The 18,735-nt window shown below is 53.9% G+C and overlaps 1 protein-coding gene across 4 annotated transcripts in view; it reads right to left on the bottom strand.

Moving 5' to 3' along the window:
* The window catches only part of CLIP2 (CAP-Gly domain containing linker protein 2), a 76,337-nt gene that overhangs the window by 29,573 nt on the left and 28,029 nt on the right, over nt 1-18,735 (bottom strand). For all 4 annotated transcript variants that reach the window (XM_060284650.1, XM_030871976.2, XM_060284652.1 and 1 more), the window contains exons 3-4: nt 13,471-14,021; nt 1,104-1,228 (exon numbers count right to left, since the gene is read on the bottom strand). In XM_060284650.1, coding sequence (XP_060140633.1) covers nt 1,104-1,228; nt 13,471-14,021 — 676 coding nt within the window. The remainder of the gene's footprint in view (nt 1-1,103; nt 1,229-13,470; nt 14,022-18,735) is intronic.

Raw genomic sequence — 18,735 nt, 5'->3', positions numbered from 1 at the left:
AAAGCTGAGACTGGACCCAGTGGACTCCAAAGCCCACTGTGCTTTGTCTCCCAAACATCAGTCAGAGGCCCCCAGCCATATCTGCAGCCCCACTCTCATGGCTGCCTCTGGACCACCCCCAGCCCCAAAGCTCTCTGTCCATGGAGCCCCGAATGGAGAAGCAGAAGCCTGAAGGAGGCACCTTAGGCGTGGGGTGAGGGATGCTGCCCAACCTGTCCCTGGATTCTGGAAGCAAGAGTAAATTGAGAGAAACATCCGTCTTGAAAACAGGAAGGCAAGTGTTGTCATGGAAGTCTGGATCATCTTCTCTCAAAACCTCTCTAGCCATGGATTCCACGTGGGACCAGGGACCTAGTTCTGTCCAGTTTCCCGCTCACCTTGAAACTGCCACCCCACCTGCCTCTTCCCACATTCAGGTCTTTGTGCAGCCTGACCCCCAGCCTAGCACACCTTCCTTCTCAGAGCTGTTGCAGCCTCACCTGGACGACAGAACCTAGCCCAGGGACAGCCAACACAGGCTCGCAGGCCACCGTGCCTTACCCCACACCCCCGACACTGCTCAGCCACAGCATCAACGCCCCCCCCAAAGGGCCCAGGCATGGCCTCAGACCTTCTCAACCCAGCATTCCTGGCAGTCAATTCCCTTTCATCAGAGATGCTGAGAAACCTGGGACCCAGCTGTGACCCTAACCTTGGCTGTAGAGCACCAAGCACTGTCTGATTATTTCCTGTGTCACCCAGGGCAACTCTCAGAAGGCAGGACCCCTGCCTCTCCTTTTCTGGTGCTCCCACCTCACTTAGTCATGGGTGGCAGGGGGAGGGGAACCCGGGGACAGATGACTCTCCTAGCGCTTGCTCGTGACTCTCTGTGTGACCTTGGGCAATGACCTCTCTGGCCTTGGTTCTCTGATCTGTAAAATGGGGGTGATAGTCCCACCACCTGCTTCCATGAGCTGCTATGACAGAAGGGAGGTGGTAGCATCTGTACATGGTATCTGGCACAGCCACCCAGATGCTTAACACTGGTATTCTCAGATGCCCCAACCCCGACCCCTGCACCCACCCTAGGAGAAGAGGACTCCCTTCCTCCCTCCCCACCATACCTGGTGCCCGCCACTGCCCCATCATTCTTCCCAAGGGGCTCGTCCAGCTCCACGCCACACCACTCGCCCTTGGCAAAGTCTGTCTCCCCGACGTACCGTACCACACCAGTCTTCGTCCCACCAACCTATAGGCACACAGAGAGACTCAGGTCCAGAGGATGCAGTGGGAACTGCAGAGAGGGCACAGGCACCCAGGTGCCCGGGCTCATCCCACACCTCCCTTCCAGTGTGCAAGGGCCAGGGGAGATGAGGAGGAGGCCCAAGGACAGCTGGGAGGGGTATAGGTATAAACAGTGCTTCCCAGGGCTGTCCCGAGCAAGAGCTCTGGAGTCAGGAAGACAGACCTGTGTTCAAACCCTGCCATTTACAAGCTGTATGAGCTTGGGCAAGTTACCTAACCTCTCTGAGCTCCAGCATCTTCATCTGTCAAAATGGCTTTTGTGAAGATTAAGTACTGAATGTGCAGTGTCTGGAGCATACTAGAGTCTCAATAAACGTTATCCTTAAAAATGGTTTAGGGGGTGGGAGGGAGATGCAAGAGGGAGGAGATGGGGGATATATGTATATGTATAGATGATTCACTTTGTTATAAAGCAGAAACTAACACACCATTGTAAAGCAATTATACTCCAATAAAGATGTTTAAAAAAAAAAAAGGTTTAGGGAATTCCCTGGCAGTCCAGTGGTTGGGACTCCACGCTTTCACAGCCGAGGGCCCGGATTCAATCCCTGATCAGGGAACTGAGATTCCACAGACCGAGCTGTGCGGCCAAAAGGAAAAAAAAAATGGTTTGAATGGAGGTTGCCAGGAGCTGGGCAGGAAGGGAAATGGGGAGTTGTTTAATGGGAATACAGTTTCAGTTTCGCAAGATGAAAAAGACCTGTTGCACAACAATGTGAATATACTTAATACTACTGAATTGTACGCTCAAAAATGGTTAAGAAGGTAAATGTTACGTTACGTGTATTTTACCACAATTAAAATAACTCAGGACAGGCCAATAATCAGGAATACTACTGTAACAATGATTTAAAAAACTTTCAATTCAAGTTATATATATACATAAAGTTTTACATATATATATATATATATATATATATATACACATGTATGTATATATATATATACACTTCCAAAGCCTTAAAAAACCTTATAAGTTTCTCCACCTCTCCCCAGAAGCACTTTCACTCTTCAAGATGAAGTTTTTGGTGTTGACCTCCATATTTCTAAATGACACGCTAATATTGCTACTTGTCAATTTTTCAATTTGGGGGTGACATCCATCTACGACTCATCAGGGAAGGGCAGGCGTTGCCTCCCCATCACCAGGCTGCACACACCCCTACTGGGTTTCTACCCCTGCCACGCAGTGATGGCTTCATTTTGATCAGACTCCATTAAATAAATCAAATTTATTAAACTTAATTTCCTTAAATGTATCTTCTAGTACTTCTATCTTCAATTTATCTTCTAGTACTTCTGTGGTGTTTCTTGTGTCTGCAATCAGATTTTTCATTATCCAGGCTTTTTTGTTCAATATCCGTATTTACATTCCGTGGCCTTCTGTTCAGATTTGACACGGGTATCACCTTCTCTTGTTTCTCACAGGACCGGCCACCCTCCCCAGAGAAGCAGCTTCTGCGCCCTCTGGAGGGTGGAGGCTTGGCCGCCAGTGATCTAGGAGCTGAATGAGGGAGAAACCAGTGGGAAAAAGGGGCTCAGCTTTTAGGATAGACATGTTCATTTAATCCTCCCTTTTCAGTCCAACATGCCAGGGGTTCCCCCATCCAAAGACTCCTTCTCTGAACCTCTCACGAGACAACCACTCATCCCAGACGTCTGCTGGAGGGGCAGTCACCGCACAGAGGGGACCCTAGGCAGGGAGGTGGAGTCTGAAGATTTTTCAAACAACGTCAGCTCCATTTCCAGAGGCCACCATACGGCTGACTTCCCATCCTCAGGGGGCTTCTGAGGGAAACACTGACTGCTTCTCTGCTTTCCCCGCGGCTGCCTGTGCGCTGGGCTGCACTGGGTTTCCAGTGGTATTTCTGCTGTCTCCTCTCCTGTTCTCTTTGTCCTTGAGGGTTTAATACCTTTTTTTTTTTTTTAAATCCCTTCACTGTCATTCTAGTGCAAATTCAGGAAAGGGTGAAAATAAATGTGTGTGTTTATCTGAACCAAAATAGGACTTTCTAAATGCTACCTTCTCTGACACCCTTAAGTATGCCTCAGGTGTGCCCGAAAGGAACCAGCTCCCTAATTAAAACTCACTCTATTCCCACCATTTCTTAAGGACTGGCTACGTGCCAGGCACATTGAAGACATGAATTCTAAACCTTGCAATTCAGGAGCTCCCTGGTGGCCTAACGGTTAGGATTCGGCGCTTTCACTGCCATAGCCCGGGTTCAATCTCAGGTTGGGGCACTAAGTCCCGCATGCCGCGGCGCACAACAAAAGAACAAAACAAAACAAATCCCCAAAGCCATAAGGGAATACTACGAACAATTACATGCCAACAAATTCGACAACCTAGAAGAAATGGACAAGTTTCCCCCTCACCAGACCCCACTGCATGTGTGCCAGGCCCTGCCCTCCAAGGTATGAGACCTTTCCCTTCTTTCTTTTTTTATTATACTTAACCTGTCTTTACTGTACAAAATTAATAGACTTTTTTTAAGATGTTGCTTTTTAAAATTTATTTATTTGGCTGCATCAGGTCTTAGTTGTGGCACGTGGGATCTTCATTGCAGCGCGTGGACTTCCCTCTAGTTGCAGCGCCAGGGCTCAGTAGTTGTGGTGTGTAAGCTTAGCTGCCCTGCAGCATGTAGGATCTTAGTTCCCCAACCAGGGATTGAACCCGCACCCCCTGCATTGAAAGGCAGATTCTTAACCACTGGACCACCAAGGAAGTCCCTAATAGACTTTGTTTTATAGAGATATTTTAGGTTTCTGGAAAATTTGAGCAGAAAATACAGAGAATTTCCACATATCCCCTCACCTCTCGCCCCTACAGTTTCCCCTCTTATTAACACCCTGCATCAGTGGGGTGCCTTTATTACAATGGTGAGCCAACAAATTGTTATTAACTGAAGTCCACAGTTTACATTAGGGTTCACTCTCGGTGTTGTACATTCTATGGACTTTGAGATATATAATGACTCGTACCCACCATTATAGTATCACACAGAATAGTTTCACGGCCCTAAAAATGCTCTGTGTTCCACCCATTTATCCCTCCCTCCCCTACCCCCTGGTCACCAACGATCTTTTACTGTCCCCAAAGTTTTGTCTTTTCCAGAACGTCATACAGTTGGAATCATATAGTACGTGGCAGATTCCCACTGGCTTCAGTCACTTAATACGACGCATTTAAGGTTCCTGAGTGTCTTTTCATGGCTCGACAGCTCAGTTCCTTTTAGCCTTGAGTAACTCTCCACTGTCTGGACGCATCTTAGTTTATTTATCCATTCACCTACTGAAGAACATCTCGGTTGCTTCCAAGTTTTAGTAATTAGGAATAAAGTTGCTAGAAATATTTGTGTGCAGGTTTTCATGCAGATATGTCAGCTCACTTGCGTAAGTACCAAGGAGCAGGACTGCTGAATCGCATGGTGAGAGTATGTTTAGTTTTGTAAGAAGTGGCCAAGCTGTCTTCCTAAGTGCCTGTGCATTTTGCATCCTGGCCCTCCCCTGCAGCTCCACTAAGGGACTGTCCCTCCCCACACCCCCACTGGGGGACAGGCTGGGCCCCAGTCTCCAGAGGGATGAGCCCCACCCGCTCCTTTTCCAGCCCCTGAGGGTTATCTGTGAGGCTGGAATCCCCACTGGCCTGGGCCAAACAGCGACTACATCCCGGGTCTCATAAAACAAGGGAGGTGGGCAGATTGAATTTATCTGTTTCTCCAGGATTTTCCTGAGGAAGTTAAAACAGGTGACTCGTTTAAAATAAACCCATGCATCTCGCCCACAAGGACAGACAGCTCTGCCATCAGGAGGCTGGGGCAAGTCCCCCCGTCTCACAGGGCAGCCATGAGGGTCCAGTGAGGGGCTCATTTCCAAGGCCTGGGGCAGCACCTGCTGGGCCGCTGGGGCGGAAGAGCAGAGCAAGCGGGGAAGGAGGGGGTCCTGGTAGGAAAGAGGCTGCCCGGGAGAGAGGGGCAGGTGAGTGGTGCCACTGGGCCACCTTCAGGGAGATGAGGGGACAGAGGTGAGCAGCCCCTCTCGGTGACCCTCCCTGACCATGTCCACGGTCGCTGACCTGAACAGCTAGTGAGGGGCATCTGGGGCTCAACTAGCTTTTGCGGCATCGACGTCATACACGAGGTACCTCACTCGCTCTCAGGACCACCTGGCAGGGCCGTGAGTCATTCACTGAGCAAAAGGTTTGAGCGCCTTCCTGGCACCAGGCTCTGTTGCAGGCACTGGGGGAGCAACCATGTGAGCAAAACGCCACAACCTTCCTCGTCAGGGCGGGAAGCAGACAGCCCAGCAGTAAGTGAGTAAATGCTGTCATTCCAGGAGGATGACAAGGGCTACGTGGAAGAGTGCCGGAGGGCCCCGTCTCCAAGAGGTGACATTGGCACAGAGGCCTAACGGAAGCGGGACAGTGAGCTGTGGGGAGCCCTGGGGTCAGAGTCCCAGGTGGAGGAGGTCAGCAGGGCACAGCAGAGGCACTGGCCTGGTACGGGAGCAAAGAGAAGGAGGCCAGGGCGGCCGAGTGCAGCCAGGACAGAGGGCGAAGTCAGATCATACGAGGGTGGGCGGGCAGACCACAAGGGTCTGGGGGCCATGGGAAGATGGGTGGGTTTTATCCCACATGAGACGGGGCCTCCTGGAGTGTTGGGCCCTGAGTGGGGGCAGGGAGACCAAGGAGGGGGCGGTTCCACTGCTGGAGAGAGAGGACCTGCCCACAGAGGTGGTGGTCTGGGGGCAGGGAGACCAAGAAGGGGGCGGCAGTTCCACTGCTGGAGAGAGAGGACCTGCCCACAGAGGCGGGGGGCTGGGGACCAACTGGGGTGTATTTTGGAGGCGGCACCAGAGGCCTGATTGTGAATCACGTGGTCAGGAGGAGAGAAAAACAGGACGTAAGGCCAACTGCCAAGTTCCTGGATTGGTCTGCTGGAGACACGTGTGCCATTTACTGAGATGGGGAGGGTGGGGGGAGGACGGTGGGGCGGGGGAGCAGGTCGGGGATGGGGGTTGGGTGTGTTATAGTTTGCACTGTGTTCCCCAAAAAGACATGCTGAAGCCCTGACTCCCACGACTATGAGAGTAACCTGATTAAAAAACAGGGTCTCATGGGAGTTCCCTGGCAGCCTAGTGCTTAGCATCCCGGGCTTTGACTGCCGTGGCCCGGGTTCAATCCCTGGTCGGGGAACTGAGATCCTGCAAGCTGTGCTGCACAGCCAATAAACAAACAAACAAATACATAAATAAAAATAGGGTCTTTTAGATGTGATCACATTAGGATGAGGTCATGAGGGCGGGCCCTAATCCAGTATGACTGGTGTCCTTGTAAGAGAAGAGACACAGAGGGAAGAAGGCCATGTAAAGACTGAGGCAGAGATTCAAGGAGTGCACCTACAAGCCAAGGAATGCCGAGGAGTGCAGGCAACACCAGAACCCAAGAGAAGGGCATGGAGCACATGCTTCCCTTCATCCTTCAGAGACAGCATGGCCCTGCCAACACCTGGGATTTCAAATGTCTAACTTCCAGAACTTGGAGAGCGTACATTTCTGTTTTAAGTCATCCAGTTTATGGTACTCGTTACAGCAGCCATAGGAAACTAATGCAGGTTAAGTGGAGATGTTGACTAAGGGCTTGACACACGAGACAGGGGATGGAACCCTGATGGAACCCAGCCAGAAGCCCCATGACACACAGAGGAAGCAGGAGGCAGCTCTAGTACCTCCTGGGCCCCCTGCCTTACCTGGCTCTGCCCCCCATTAGCAGAGCCTGAACACGGAGGCCCAGCAGCCCTGTGTGCTCGGTGGGCCACCGAGTCCCCTCCTGCTCACCCCTCCCCGCTCCCAACAGACACCAGCTCCCTCTGCCTGAGCACCCAGGACAGCAGCCCCCAGGATGCCCCCTGGCCAGTCCTCACAAACCTCTCCCGTCTACAGCCAGGCCTCACACTGGGCATCACAGCACTTGCCCCTCCGCTGTGAAGACTCCGGGGTGAAGAAACAACACCCAGAACAAGGAAAGAAAACCAGCCTTTCCCGAGGGCTCACTACATGCCGGGAGTCTTCCTTATTCTAATTATTTGTTTGTTTGTTTATTTATTTATGCCACGCCATGGCATGCGGGGTCTTAGTCCCCCGATCAGGGATGGTACCCACGCCCCCTGCAGTGGAAGCTCAGAGTCTTGACCACTGGACCGCCAGGGAAGTCCCTTCCTTATTCAATTTATACAAATCCTACGAAATGGGAATATCAGGCCCATTTTAAAGATGAGGAAACTGAGGCTCAGCACCCTGCCCTGGGACACTGCTGTGAAGGGCAGAGCTGAGCTCACGCCCAGGCCTGTACACCCCAGAGGCCACCTTGCAGCCTCTACACTACAGATGGCCCTGCTGGGTGTCAGTTCTCAGCAGAGTGGTGGGAACTTGACCGGGGCCTGAGGAGAGAGGGAGACACCTGCAGAGAGAAAACCTCATTCCTCATCTCTCAGGAGACTGGTCCCACACTGCCCAGGCCAGCTGCCGAGGGGGCAGCAGGCAGGACACAGCCCTGCAGAGAACCTACCCACCCAGTGCAGAGGGGCCGGGCTGCTCAGACTGCCTCGCGGGCTGGTACACTCTGGGTTATCTGCAAGGCCAGGCTGGCACCGGCAGGGAGCTTTGGGATACGCCGGGAGAGGGTGTCAGCAGGAGAGGCGATTCCCTGGAAAGGTTTCTTGGTCCACCCTCCTCAGGATGCTTCTGTGGCCAGTACATGAAGGGACATAAAGGGGCAGAGACTTCAAGTACTTGGAGATGCTCCACTCAGATCCCGCTTCAAGGAAGCCCTTGCTGCCCTGCTGTGCGGAGCCCCTCGCCTGAGATGGGGCACTCACATGCGGTGACTGAGCGAGGCCGGGGCAGAAAGGCCCGGACACGCTGGCTCAGCATGGGACGCTGTGATGGGCAATCTCGCTCCAGAGCTGCCCCAGGTTGGCCGAGACTCTGTCTGGCCTGCAGAGCGGTCTGACTTCTCCCTCTGCCCAATCTTTCACAGAAGTTAAAAGCCCTAAGAAACACCCCAAACCCCACCTTGGCGCCTACGTTTGGAGAACCCGACCCTCCATAGCAACCTATGAGCCATCTGACATCTTTGGGGGTCAGAGCTCTCCCATTACCCCACTGACATCCATTCCTTGCGGCTTTGGCCCTGGGGCACCTCTTGGAGCCACAAGCAACCAGCCAGGCCTCTTCCTTCCTGAGACAGCCTCCTCTGGTCCTTGCTAATCATACCCCATGCTGGCAACTGTAGCTGACCAAGGTACTTCCAGCCCTCCACCTGGACTGCTGGATCCACTCGGGGTGGGGGGGATACAGAGGACATTCCAGGACTGATAGATAGAAGCCCAGAGCTCCTGTTCCAGGCAAGCCCATGATGTGCTGTGTGACCCCAGGCAACCGCTCACCCTCTCTGGCCTTCACGGTCCTTCCCTGTACAATGAGTGATTAAGGCCCGGTGGTCTCTGCCCCAGCAGGCCTGTCTGAGTCTGGATCGGCCCCCGGGTGGGGCTGTCTTCCTACCCCTCTTCTGTGCCACCAGTTCTCAAGCTGCCTTTCTACATAGTCTCGGTTTCTGCTTCTCTGTTAATTCCCCTGGAACGTCTCTTCTCTTCCACGACCTAGATCCCAAACTAATGGCTGGCTCTAGAGTCTGCCGCACCAGCCCTGCTGCCTCTGGAGCGACATCCCTAAAACCACGCGGACAGACCCACTTCCTGGGATGGACCCTCGGGACCACACCTTGGGGAACACACACAGCAGCTATGTCTCCGGCCAGCTAGGCAGCTGAGTGCCCCCCCATAGGCTCCCCGGGCCTGGAAGGTGCCCAGGACCAAAGGGAGTGGTGGGTGTTCCCAGGCAGAAGGAAATAGAGAGGTGGCCTGGGATGCCAGGGTCCCACCAGCCTGGGCCAGTGGGCCTGGGTCCCGTCTCAGCTGTGCCAGGCATGTTCTAAAAGTCTGCGTGTCCTTGGACAAGTCATTGCATCTCTCTGCTCCCACCTCTGCCATGCGCCCCAACTCCAGACACCCAGGATCCTTGAGTACTACCCCAAACTCACCCAGTCCGAGCTACGGGAGCACTCGGGGAGGGAGGATTTCAGAAGAGGAAGTTGGAGCGGAATAGAATGATTCAATGCTGGAGGAATTTCAGGGATTAGCCAGAAAGGTTATCTGTGTGTGCCTGTGTGTGTCCTGGGGCGGGGGAGGGGCCGAGGGCGGGAAGGACAAAGGCAGGACAGCCCAGCTCTGCCACTTCCACTCTGGGTGCTGTGGGAAACTCAGGCCTGATTCTCATCCTCAGCCTGTAAAACGGAACAATGCGCATGTACGTCGTGGGCAGCTGGGATAGTAAGAGGTGAGTCCATGCAGCTGAGTGTGGAAACTCCAAACCACACCTGAAACTTCTGCCAGTTTCGCTCTGGCAGGCATGTGACAAGATGCCCAGTATTTAAGTGACACTATTCCAGGAAGGTCAGGCATGTTCCCCCTGTGTCACCCTCCCAGGGGTTCCTCCGGGGGCCAGGGCCCCTCAGGGTTGAAGAGGAAATGGATTCTGTGTGTAAAGTTCTTGGCACAAGGCTCCGCTCCCAGCGAGCACTCGGCCAGTGAAAGCCAAGGACATGCAGGCCGACGTGAGCCGCTGTGTGACCTCAGAGAGGCTCCCCGAGCTCAGTCCCTCCCTGTGCCCAGGACCCCATGGCCCAGGGAGAATGCCCACGCTTCATGGACTTTAATGCTGATACCAGCTAACACTTCACAGAGCTTACTTGGAGCCAGACCACCTTCTAAACACTACATATGCAGCAGGTGAACTTTTTTTTTTTTTTTTGGCCATGCTGTGCAGCTTATAGGATCTTAGTTCCCCAACCAGGGATCAAACCTGGGCCCCGGCAGTGAAAGCACAGAGTCCTAACCACTTGACTGCCAGGGAATTCCCAGCAGGTGAACTTTCATCCCCATCTTACAGGTGAAGAAACTGAGGCAGAGAGAGGATAAACATCTTGCCCACGACTATTTGGCGAGTACTCGGACCTCCTGGGGTAGTGTTGAGGCCCAAATGAAACCAGGACCCAGAGGTATCACTGAAGAGCAGCGTAACTTAATGGACATAAATTCTGTTATTTATGTTCAAAAATAACAAATATTGTTCATGCCTTTGACCCGGGTCAGAAGCAGGTTTGTGGCTGGTGAAGCTAACGTAGCTTAGGTAATCAGAGCCCCTCACATACACTAGCCTCTCTGGAGGCTCTGAGTGGGGAGGGCCCTGACAATACATTCATGGGATCACGTGATTTGTAAAATTTGCGAAAGCAATATTTTTTGTATTGTTGTTTCCTAAAAAGCCCCCATCCTCAAATTGTATAAGTTCAGGCCTCTACCTTCATTCATGTCCAGGATATAATTTGTTAAAGGGAGGGGTAGGGATAGGAAGATGCTGTGTCAGGTGTTTATAGAAGGCACAAGGGAGAAGTAGCAAGTCCCAGGGTCGGCCGAGCCAGCTGGATCCTGGCTGTACACAGCGGTCCAGGCTGGAGGACTAACCCAAGGGAAGCTGTGGACTAGGGTGGGGCATGTGGGGCTCCATCCTTGAGGTGAAAGTAAATCCCTCCTTCAAATTCCTCTCCCCAACCCACCAGAATCCAAGCATGTCCTGTTTCCAGGGCAGTCACAGTTGATGAGTGAATAAAGGAATGAATGGCCCAGCACCTCCTGGCTGAGTGGCCCTGGGCAGGTTGTTTTCCAGGGCTGAGCCCAGTTTCCTCATCTGTAAAATGGGGAGATAACAGCCACTGCGTAAGGCAGCGGGGAGAACCAAAAGAGACAAGGTGCAGAAACTGCTGGGCATGGATTCGCCCTGGAGAAAGCAGTGTTTCAAACCAAAGGATGCAACCCAGTCTCAGGCTGGGAAGTCACTGGGGCCCGTCTGCTGCTACTGCCAACCCTGCTGAAGGGCTGCAGTCTGGCGGAGATTTCCAGAGCAGGGCCTGCCTCGTGACAGCTTGAGTGCCCCCTGCTCAGTAGGTCCAGTTCTCACTCCCTGAGGCGGGAGCAGGTGCAAGAGGATTTCCAGGCAGGATCACACTGGGGTTAAACCTCTCTCCTCTCCCAACCTGAGGAGCATTCAGGGATGGTCAATAACCCTAAGGGGCTCCACTTCCCACCCCACAGGGCACTCACATGACACTACCCAGGTCTTGCACAGCCAGAGTCCTTGGTAACTACGATGCACTTCCACGGCCAGCAGCTTCTCAATGATCCCAACGAAAGTATCACACGGGAGTTATCTATGCCCGTTTTGCTGAATGGACAGATGATGAATGAATGGGAATGAGGCCCAGTTAAGTGAATCACCCAGCATCACACGGCTGGGAAGTAGCAGCAAAGGCACGAACCTGGGCCTGATTTCCCTGCAGTGGCCATGGCCAGCAGGTGCCCTCAGATCCCAGGCACCCCCAAGGACAGCTCAGTGAGACTGTAAGCCGGCTTGCCTGACCACTCGGGGTTCTAGCTGATTAGATGTCTGAACCACCCGACCTTGGGCCAGGGGTCTTTTTTTTTTTTTTAATTGGAGTACAGGTGATTTACAATGTTGTGTTAGTTTCAGGCGTACAGCAAAGTGAATCAGTTATACATATACATATATCCAGTCTTTTTTGGATCCTTTTCCCATATTCATCATTACAGAGTATTAAGTAGAGTTCCCTGTGCTATACAGTAGGTCCTTATTACTTATTTATTTTATATATAGTAGTGTGTATATGTCAATCTTCCAACTTATCCCCCCCTTTCCTCCCTGGTAACCATAAGTTTGTTTTCTATGTCTGTGACTGTATTTCTGTTTTGTAAATAAGTTCATTTGTACTATTTTTTAAAGATCTCACATATAAGCAATATCATATGATATTTGTCTTTCTCTGTCTGACTTACTTCACTCGGTATGACAATCTCTAGGGCCATCCACGTTGTTGCAAATGGCATTATTTCGTTCATTTTTATGGCTAATATTCCATTGTATGTATGTACCACATCTTTTTTATCTGCTCCTCTGTCAATGGACATTTAGGTTGCTTCCATGTCTTGGCTACTGTAAATAGTGCTGCAGTGAACCCTGGGGTGCATGTATCTTTTCAAATTATGTTTTTCTCTGGATATATGCCCAGGAGTGGGATTGCTGGATCATATGGTAGTTCTATATTTAGTTTTTTAAGGAACTTCCATACTGTTCTCCATAATCGTTGTACCAATTTACATTCCCACCAACAGTGTAGGAGGGTTCCCTTTTCTCCACACCCTCTCCAGCATTTACTGTTTGTAGACTTTTTGATGACGGCCATTCTGAGCCGTGTGAGATGATACCCCATTGTAGTTTTGATTCGCATTTCTCTAATAACATCTCAACATCTCTCAGTGATGTTGAGCATCTTTTCATGTGCTTTTTGGCCATCTGTATGTCTTCTTTGGAGAAACATCTATTTAGATCTTCTGCCCTTTTTTTGAATAGGTTGTTTGTTTTTTGATATTGACTCCATGAGCTGTTTGTATATTTTGGAGATTAATCCCTTGTCGGTTGCTTCGTTTGTAAATATTTTCTCCCATTCTGTGGGTTGTCTTTTCGTTTTGTTTATGGTTTCCTTTGCTGTGCAAAAGCTTTTACATTTAATTAGGTCCCATTTGTTTATTTTTGTTTTTATTTTCATTACTCTAGGAAGTGGAGGGCCAAGGGTCTTGAGCACTCTGGTCCCCAGCCTTTTCCGTATAATCCTGGCACATCCACGCTGGTGGGCTGGATCAACGGATAATATCAATGACAGCTAACACTTTGAGGGCACTAAGTTTCAGGCACCGTCTAAAGGCATTAACATGTATTCACACATTTCAACCCACAAGGCAGGTGCTATTAAAGTTCTCATTTTACAGATGGGAAGACCGAGGCCCAGGAAGGTTAAGACACTTATCCAGGGTCACACAGTGACAGTCTCCAGGGTACCCACTTTACCTGTCTCCCTGGTCACTCTGTGGTTCTGACCAGGAGCGGGTACCCCAGCCTGGACCCCACCCGAGCCCCGTGGGTCCCCCACCCTGCCCAGTCCCGGGGATCCAGCTCACTTACGTGGGGTGGAGTGCTTGGGTTGGGGGGACTCACCAGCACACGGTCTCCCAGGCGCAGGTCCTTGTCACCCCGCTTCACAGAGCCGCTGTCGGAGAGGTTGGAGCCCGACTCGTTGCCGGTCTTGACGGAGCTGTTGAGGACGCTCTCCCGCAGGGGGATGACGCGGCTGGTCAGCGGCGGCGTGGCCGTGCCCGAGTGCAGCGACAGGTTCTGGGTGGTCAGCGACTCAACCGAGTGCGCATCGCTGCCCGAGCCCTCGGCCGCAGGCTGCCGGGTCAGCTTGGAGGGCCGCGTGAAGATGCCCTGCAGGGCCGGGCACTCGAAGTAGCGCACGCCGCCCACGGCGCCGTCGTTCTTGCCCACCGGCTCGTCCAGCACCACGCCCGCCCACTGGCCCGGCGCGAACTGCGTCTCGCCCAGGTACTGCACCACGCCCGGCTTCACTCCATTCACCCACACGCGCTCGCCCACCACGAAGTCCCCCACGAACTCGTCGCCCACTTCGGCCGCCTTGGCGCCGGGTTTCTCGGGGGCGGCGGGGGCTGCGGCCGGGGGGCCCGAGGCCTGCTTGTGCAGGGGGGAGCCTGTGGAGGAGGAGAGAGGCGGCGGTTAGGGCTCGGGTGGGGGCTGGACCCTCGGCCGTCCCAGGAGCGCATAGTCCAGCTGGCCGGGGGGAAACTGAGGCAGGTGGGGCTGGGAGTGGGGCCTGGGGCGGGTCTCATTCTTCCTGGGCCGTAGGCATCCCCGGGCGGCTCCCTACTCTGCCAACCCCTCTGGAAAGTTCTAGGGATGAAAAGCTCAGGACAGTGCCTCCTCTGAAGGCTTTCCACTGCTCAGGGTCACTCGAAATTGAGGGCAGAATGAACCCATGACCGAGGGTTACAAGCTGCTACTTCTGCATCCCGGTGGGCTCAGGCCCTCAGCTGTTACTTTGAGGCCGCCCATGGCCCCACGTGGGACTCAGGTCTTGTAGGGGGATCTCTGTGCCCCCCACCTTCTTCTCCAGCCAGTTCTGGGCCCCACGAAGGGCTCCTCACTGTTCCTTGGCAGCTGGCCACAGACATCTCGGGACAAGTAAGGAGCCAGAAAACCCTCTTATTCCACTCCTGAGTCTCCCTCTCCTCCCCGGTCCCCAAGCTGCAGGCCAAGCCTCAGGGCACACAGACCAGGAGAAGGGGGTGTGAGGAGGGTGGGAGGCGGAAGCAAGCACTTAACCTCATTGCTGGACTGAACTCCAGGCTCTCTGGCCTGAACTGGGTAGCCTAATCCAGCCCCTCTTTACAGAAAGAATGACCCTGAGACTCAGAGAGGCCAGGGCCTCGCCCAAGGCCACACAGCAGAAATGGGGACTCAAACCCTTGGAGGGGGCCTGCCTCCCAGGCCTGGGCTCTGATGTGCTCTAGACTCAGAAGAAGAAGGGAAGGGGGGCAACCTGCTCACAAAAGGACAAAGCAGAGCTCAAACCCACAATGCTTTGTGCGTGTCTGGCTCCTGGGCCCCACGCAGGGCCTCCTGTGCAAGCGGATGCCGGCAAGCCTGCCCATTTACACCTCAAGGTCTGGAGGCTGCCCCGCCTTCCTGCCAGACCAAGTATCAGGCAGGGAAGGACTCATCCTTTTCCTCCTCTACTCCAGAGGCTGACGGACTTGTCAAATACAGGTGGGGACAGGAGGCAAGCAGACACTGCCATGCCCCTATCAGAGTTGCCTGTGTTTCTGGTCCTTTCCATGGGTAGCCAGTAGAGGGGCCACAGGGGCAGCGGCTCCACCAGCATCCTCTTTGTACCCAAGGCCAAGGAGCCTGGGGCCGCAGGCCTGGCTGCATGCTGTCTCAAGGCTGGAAGGACAGAGCTTCTGGGAGATGAGGAAGCCACACAACTCCAGGGCAGGGCTGACATACAAGCTCCAGCAGGCAGGTTCTCCCTCCGGGGCACTGGTAGTGGTGGGAAAGCATGTGATCACCCAGGGCCTGGGGAGCCAGGACGGGCGTCCTAACTGAGGGGCAAGGGGCTCCCTCTCAGCTGTGAGCCGGGCTCCTGGGAAATCAGTGAGCTTTGCTACTGAACTTGATTAACAACCAGAGTGATCACACCCACGAACTGATGCTCTGTGCTAAGAGGCAGACATACATACAGTAGCTCATTGGACCCTCAGTTAACCCTGTGAAGTGATTCCATGATCCCATTTTACAGATGAGGAAACTGAGGCCTGGAGATATCAGGTGCTTTATCTAGGCCCCCCAGGCAGGAGGCAGCAGCGGCAAGGTCCGGCCAACAGCCCCTGGCTCTTGGTGCAGGGCGCTTTCATTCGTCCAGGAAATGTGCACCAGGCACCCGCCATGCCAAGCCCTAAACTACAACCACCCCAATCTTGGACTCCTCTGCATGGACCCGTTTCCTAGACTCTGACCAAACCCTACAGTTCCCTTCGAGCAGGGAACAATCTCATCTTGTACTCCTTCCTGCAGAGGGATGTCTCCTTCTCCTTCTGTGGGACCCTGGGGGTGGGGGTGGGGGGTGTCCCCAAGGCTCTTCTCTTCCACCCCTGAGATCCCACAAGGTGGAGGCCACAGTGGCTGAGGGAGCAGACCCTGGGGCCCCGCCTCGGTCTCCTCACCTGCCCTCCGCCACGGGGCTGCTGTACAGTGATGGACACAAAGCCCTCGGGACGGTGCCTGGGCCACACAAGTGAACAAGTGCTGACCGTGCTTACTGGGATGAAAATGACTGATCCTCAAACTAAGGGATTAGAAAAAATTTAAAACCACAAAAGGATCAGGGGGCAGAAGAAGGGCTTCCAGCAAGTTCTGGTGACCTTGGACCCATGGCTCTGCCCCCACCACACACACCCCCCACCAGAGCAGCCGACCTCGTCCTGCTGTTCCCTGTGCCTGGGCTGAGCTCCGGGTCCCTGGTTCTCATCTAGGACAATCCTGTTACAAGGAGCTTCTGCTGGGATCACAGCAGTACGGGGCCTGGGAACCCCGCTAGGTCAGGTGGGCCCGTTCCTTAAAAAAAAAAAACCTGCTCCGAAAAGCAGCCATAGTGGGAGGAAGCCACAAGTTAGATGGTGTTCCAGGTCCCTCGTGACACTGCCCAAGCAGCCCGTGGGTCCTGCTAACAACGAGGGGTCAAGGTTATCATCATTAAGACAGCAGCTACCATTCATGAAGTGAGACTACGTGCCCTCAATGGACTGGGTACTTTTTTATATATATATATAAATTTATTTATTTATTTTTTTAATTTTTGGCTGTGTTGGGTCTTCGTTGCTATGCACGGGCTTTCTCTAGTTGCGGCGAGCGGGGGCTTCTCTTCGTTGCGGAGCACGGGCTTCTCATTGTCGTGGCTTCTTTTGTTGCGGAGCATGGGCTCTGGGCATGCAGGCTTCAGTAGTTGTGGCAGGTGGGCTCAGTAGTTGTGGCTTGCGGGCTCTAGAGCTCAGGTTCAGTAGTTGTGGTGCACGGGCTTAGCTGTTCCGCGGCAAGTGGGATCTTCCCGGGTCAGGGCTCAAACCCGTGTCCCTTGCATTGGCAGGCCGATTCTCAACCACTGCACCACCAGGGAAGCCCTGGACTGGGTACTTTTTCTATATTATATTCTTATCTTGCAGGTTAGGAAACAGAGGTTATAAAACTTGCCCAAAGTTACCCAGGCAGGAGCCAGGCCCACCTGGTCTGGCTCAGAGCCTCCCCGTAAGGCAGGCATAGGGTGTCTAGCAGGTGTCAGTGCCCTTCCCATATCCGTTTCCAGAACACTTCCTCGTGCTGAGGGGCTCTGTGATGTCTGCTTAACGGAATGGCCGTGGCTCAGGTGAGACCCCGCCCTACCTGTTGTCTGTGCAGAGAGCATAGAGGAGGGTCCCAGGTCGAGGGGGACCCAGCGTGGCTATTCTTGGCAAGAAGCTGCCTACTCAGCTGTCCTCTCAGCTGTCCTGGCCCAGGCAGACCCCCAGGTAATCTCCTTTCTTCTCCACCCCTGCCCCTTCCAGAGGTCACAGGCCCCGGGGACCAGTTGTTTGAACAGCTGCTAAAATAAAATCCAGGTCACGAGCCTGGCGACCACACTTGGGCGTTCTGCTGCATTTTTCCTCTTTGATGCTCCAGTCTCACAGGCACAAACCTTCACCCACTCCCCCACTCACCCCGGGCAGCTTGCAGCCGCCTGAGCTGGGGAAAGGGTGGTAACCCCACAAGAGCCCCGTTCCCTCCAGGGAGCCGTCAGTAACACGCTGGCTGGGCCTGGCCGAGCCCCTTCCCATATCTGGGCCTCAGCTTCCCCATGGGGCAACGAAGGGCGAGGTCAGAAATTGCTAAGGTACTGGCCAGCACTGACATGCTACAAGCCCCACCTCTTCTCCCAGAGGAGGGGGCGTGTCATCAGAGCTATGAGACCCGGCTGATGGGCTGAGCCTCTGGGGTGGTTCTGGAGGCTCCCTGAGGGCAGGGCCTGGGCCTCCCCGCCCTCCTAGTTCCCAAATGGACCAGCAGCGGCTCGGCAAACCCCCAAGGAAGCAAAGGGCAGCAACAGACTTAGACCTCACGCCAGCAGCTGACCCTTCCCCAGACACAGGCACAAGGGAACTGACTGCTGGTTTCAAGTTCAAAGTAGAACTTTGATAAAAAGGGCTAAAGGACATGGTGTGGAGTGACAGCAGCTGGTGGCCTGTTCCAACGTGAGCGGGGGGCGCTCAAGGCGGGGGTGGTGGGAGGTGCCCAGATGACAGCGCATCCTCCCCTGCTTCTGCAAGGGCTTTGGTCCTGCCCTGCCTGGGAAGCGGAGACAGGCATTTTTCATACCTGCCGAATCTCAGCCACCAGGGACCCCATTCGTTGAGCACCCAGTGTCAAAGTGGGCCCAGCAAAGGGGTGGGGGGAACACCAGGACCGCAGCTACAACTCAGCCAGCCTTCTGCCTGGCAGGAAGGCACCAAGGTCCACGGGGCCCTGGGGTTGGGGAGAGAGGGCTCACTGCAAACGGAGGTGGGAGCACCTCCCAGAACCTCTGCCCTGACAGTCACAGGGCTCGTTCCCTCACCTCCTCAGAGCAGCCTTCCCTGACTGCTTCACCTAAAAGCCCACCCACTTGCATCACCCTCTACTCACTTCATTCTTCAAGAGATTTACCCCGTCTTCACCTGAGTATGTCTGCCTCCAGACTGAAATGGAAGCTCACACGGGCTGTTTCTTCTCCAGCACCCAGCCTGGTTCCCCGCAGCAGGCCCTCCATGCAAGCTGCACTGCACTGCCGGCTCAGAACGGGGGCCCACACCGGCTCTGTGCTGGGTGCACGGAACAGTC

The sequence above is a fragment of the Globicephala melas genome, chromosome 15 (genome assembly GCF_963455315.2).
Source record: "Globicephala melas chromosome 15, mGloMel1.2, whole genome shotgun sequence".
Taxonomy (NCBI): domain Eukaryota; kingdom Metazoa; phylum Chordata; class Mammalia; order Artiodactyla; family Delphinidae; genus Globicephala; species Globicephala melas.
This window is presented reverse-complemented; position numbering and strand designations above follow the sequence as displayed.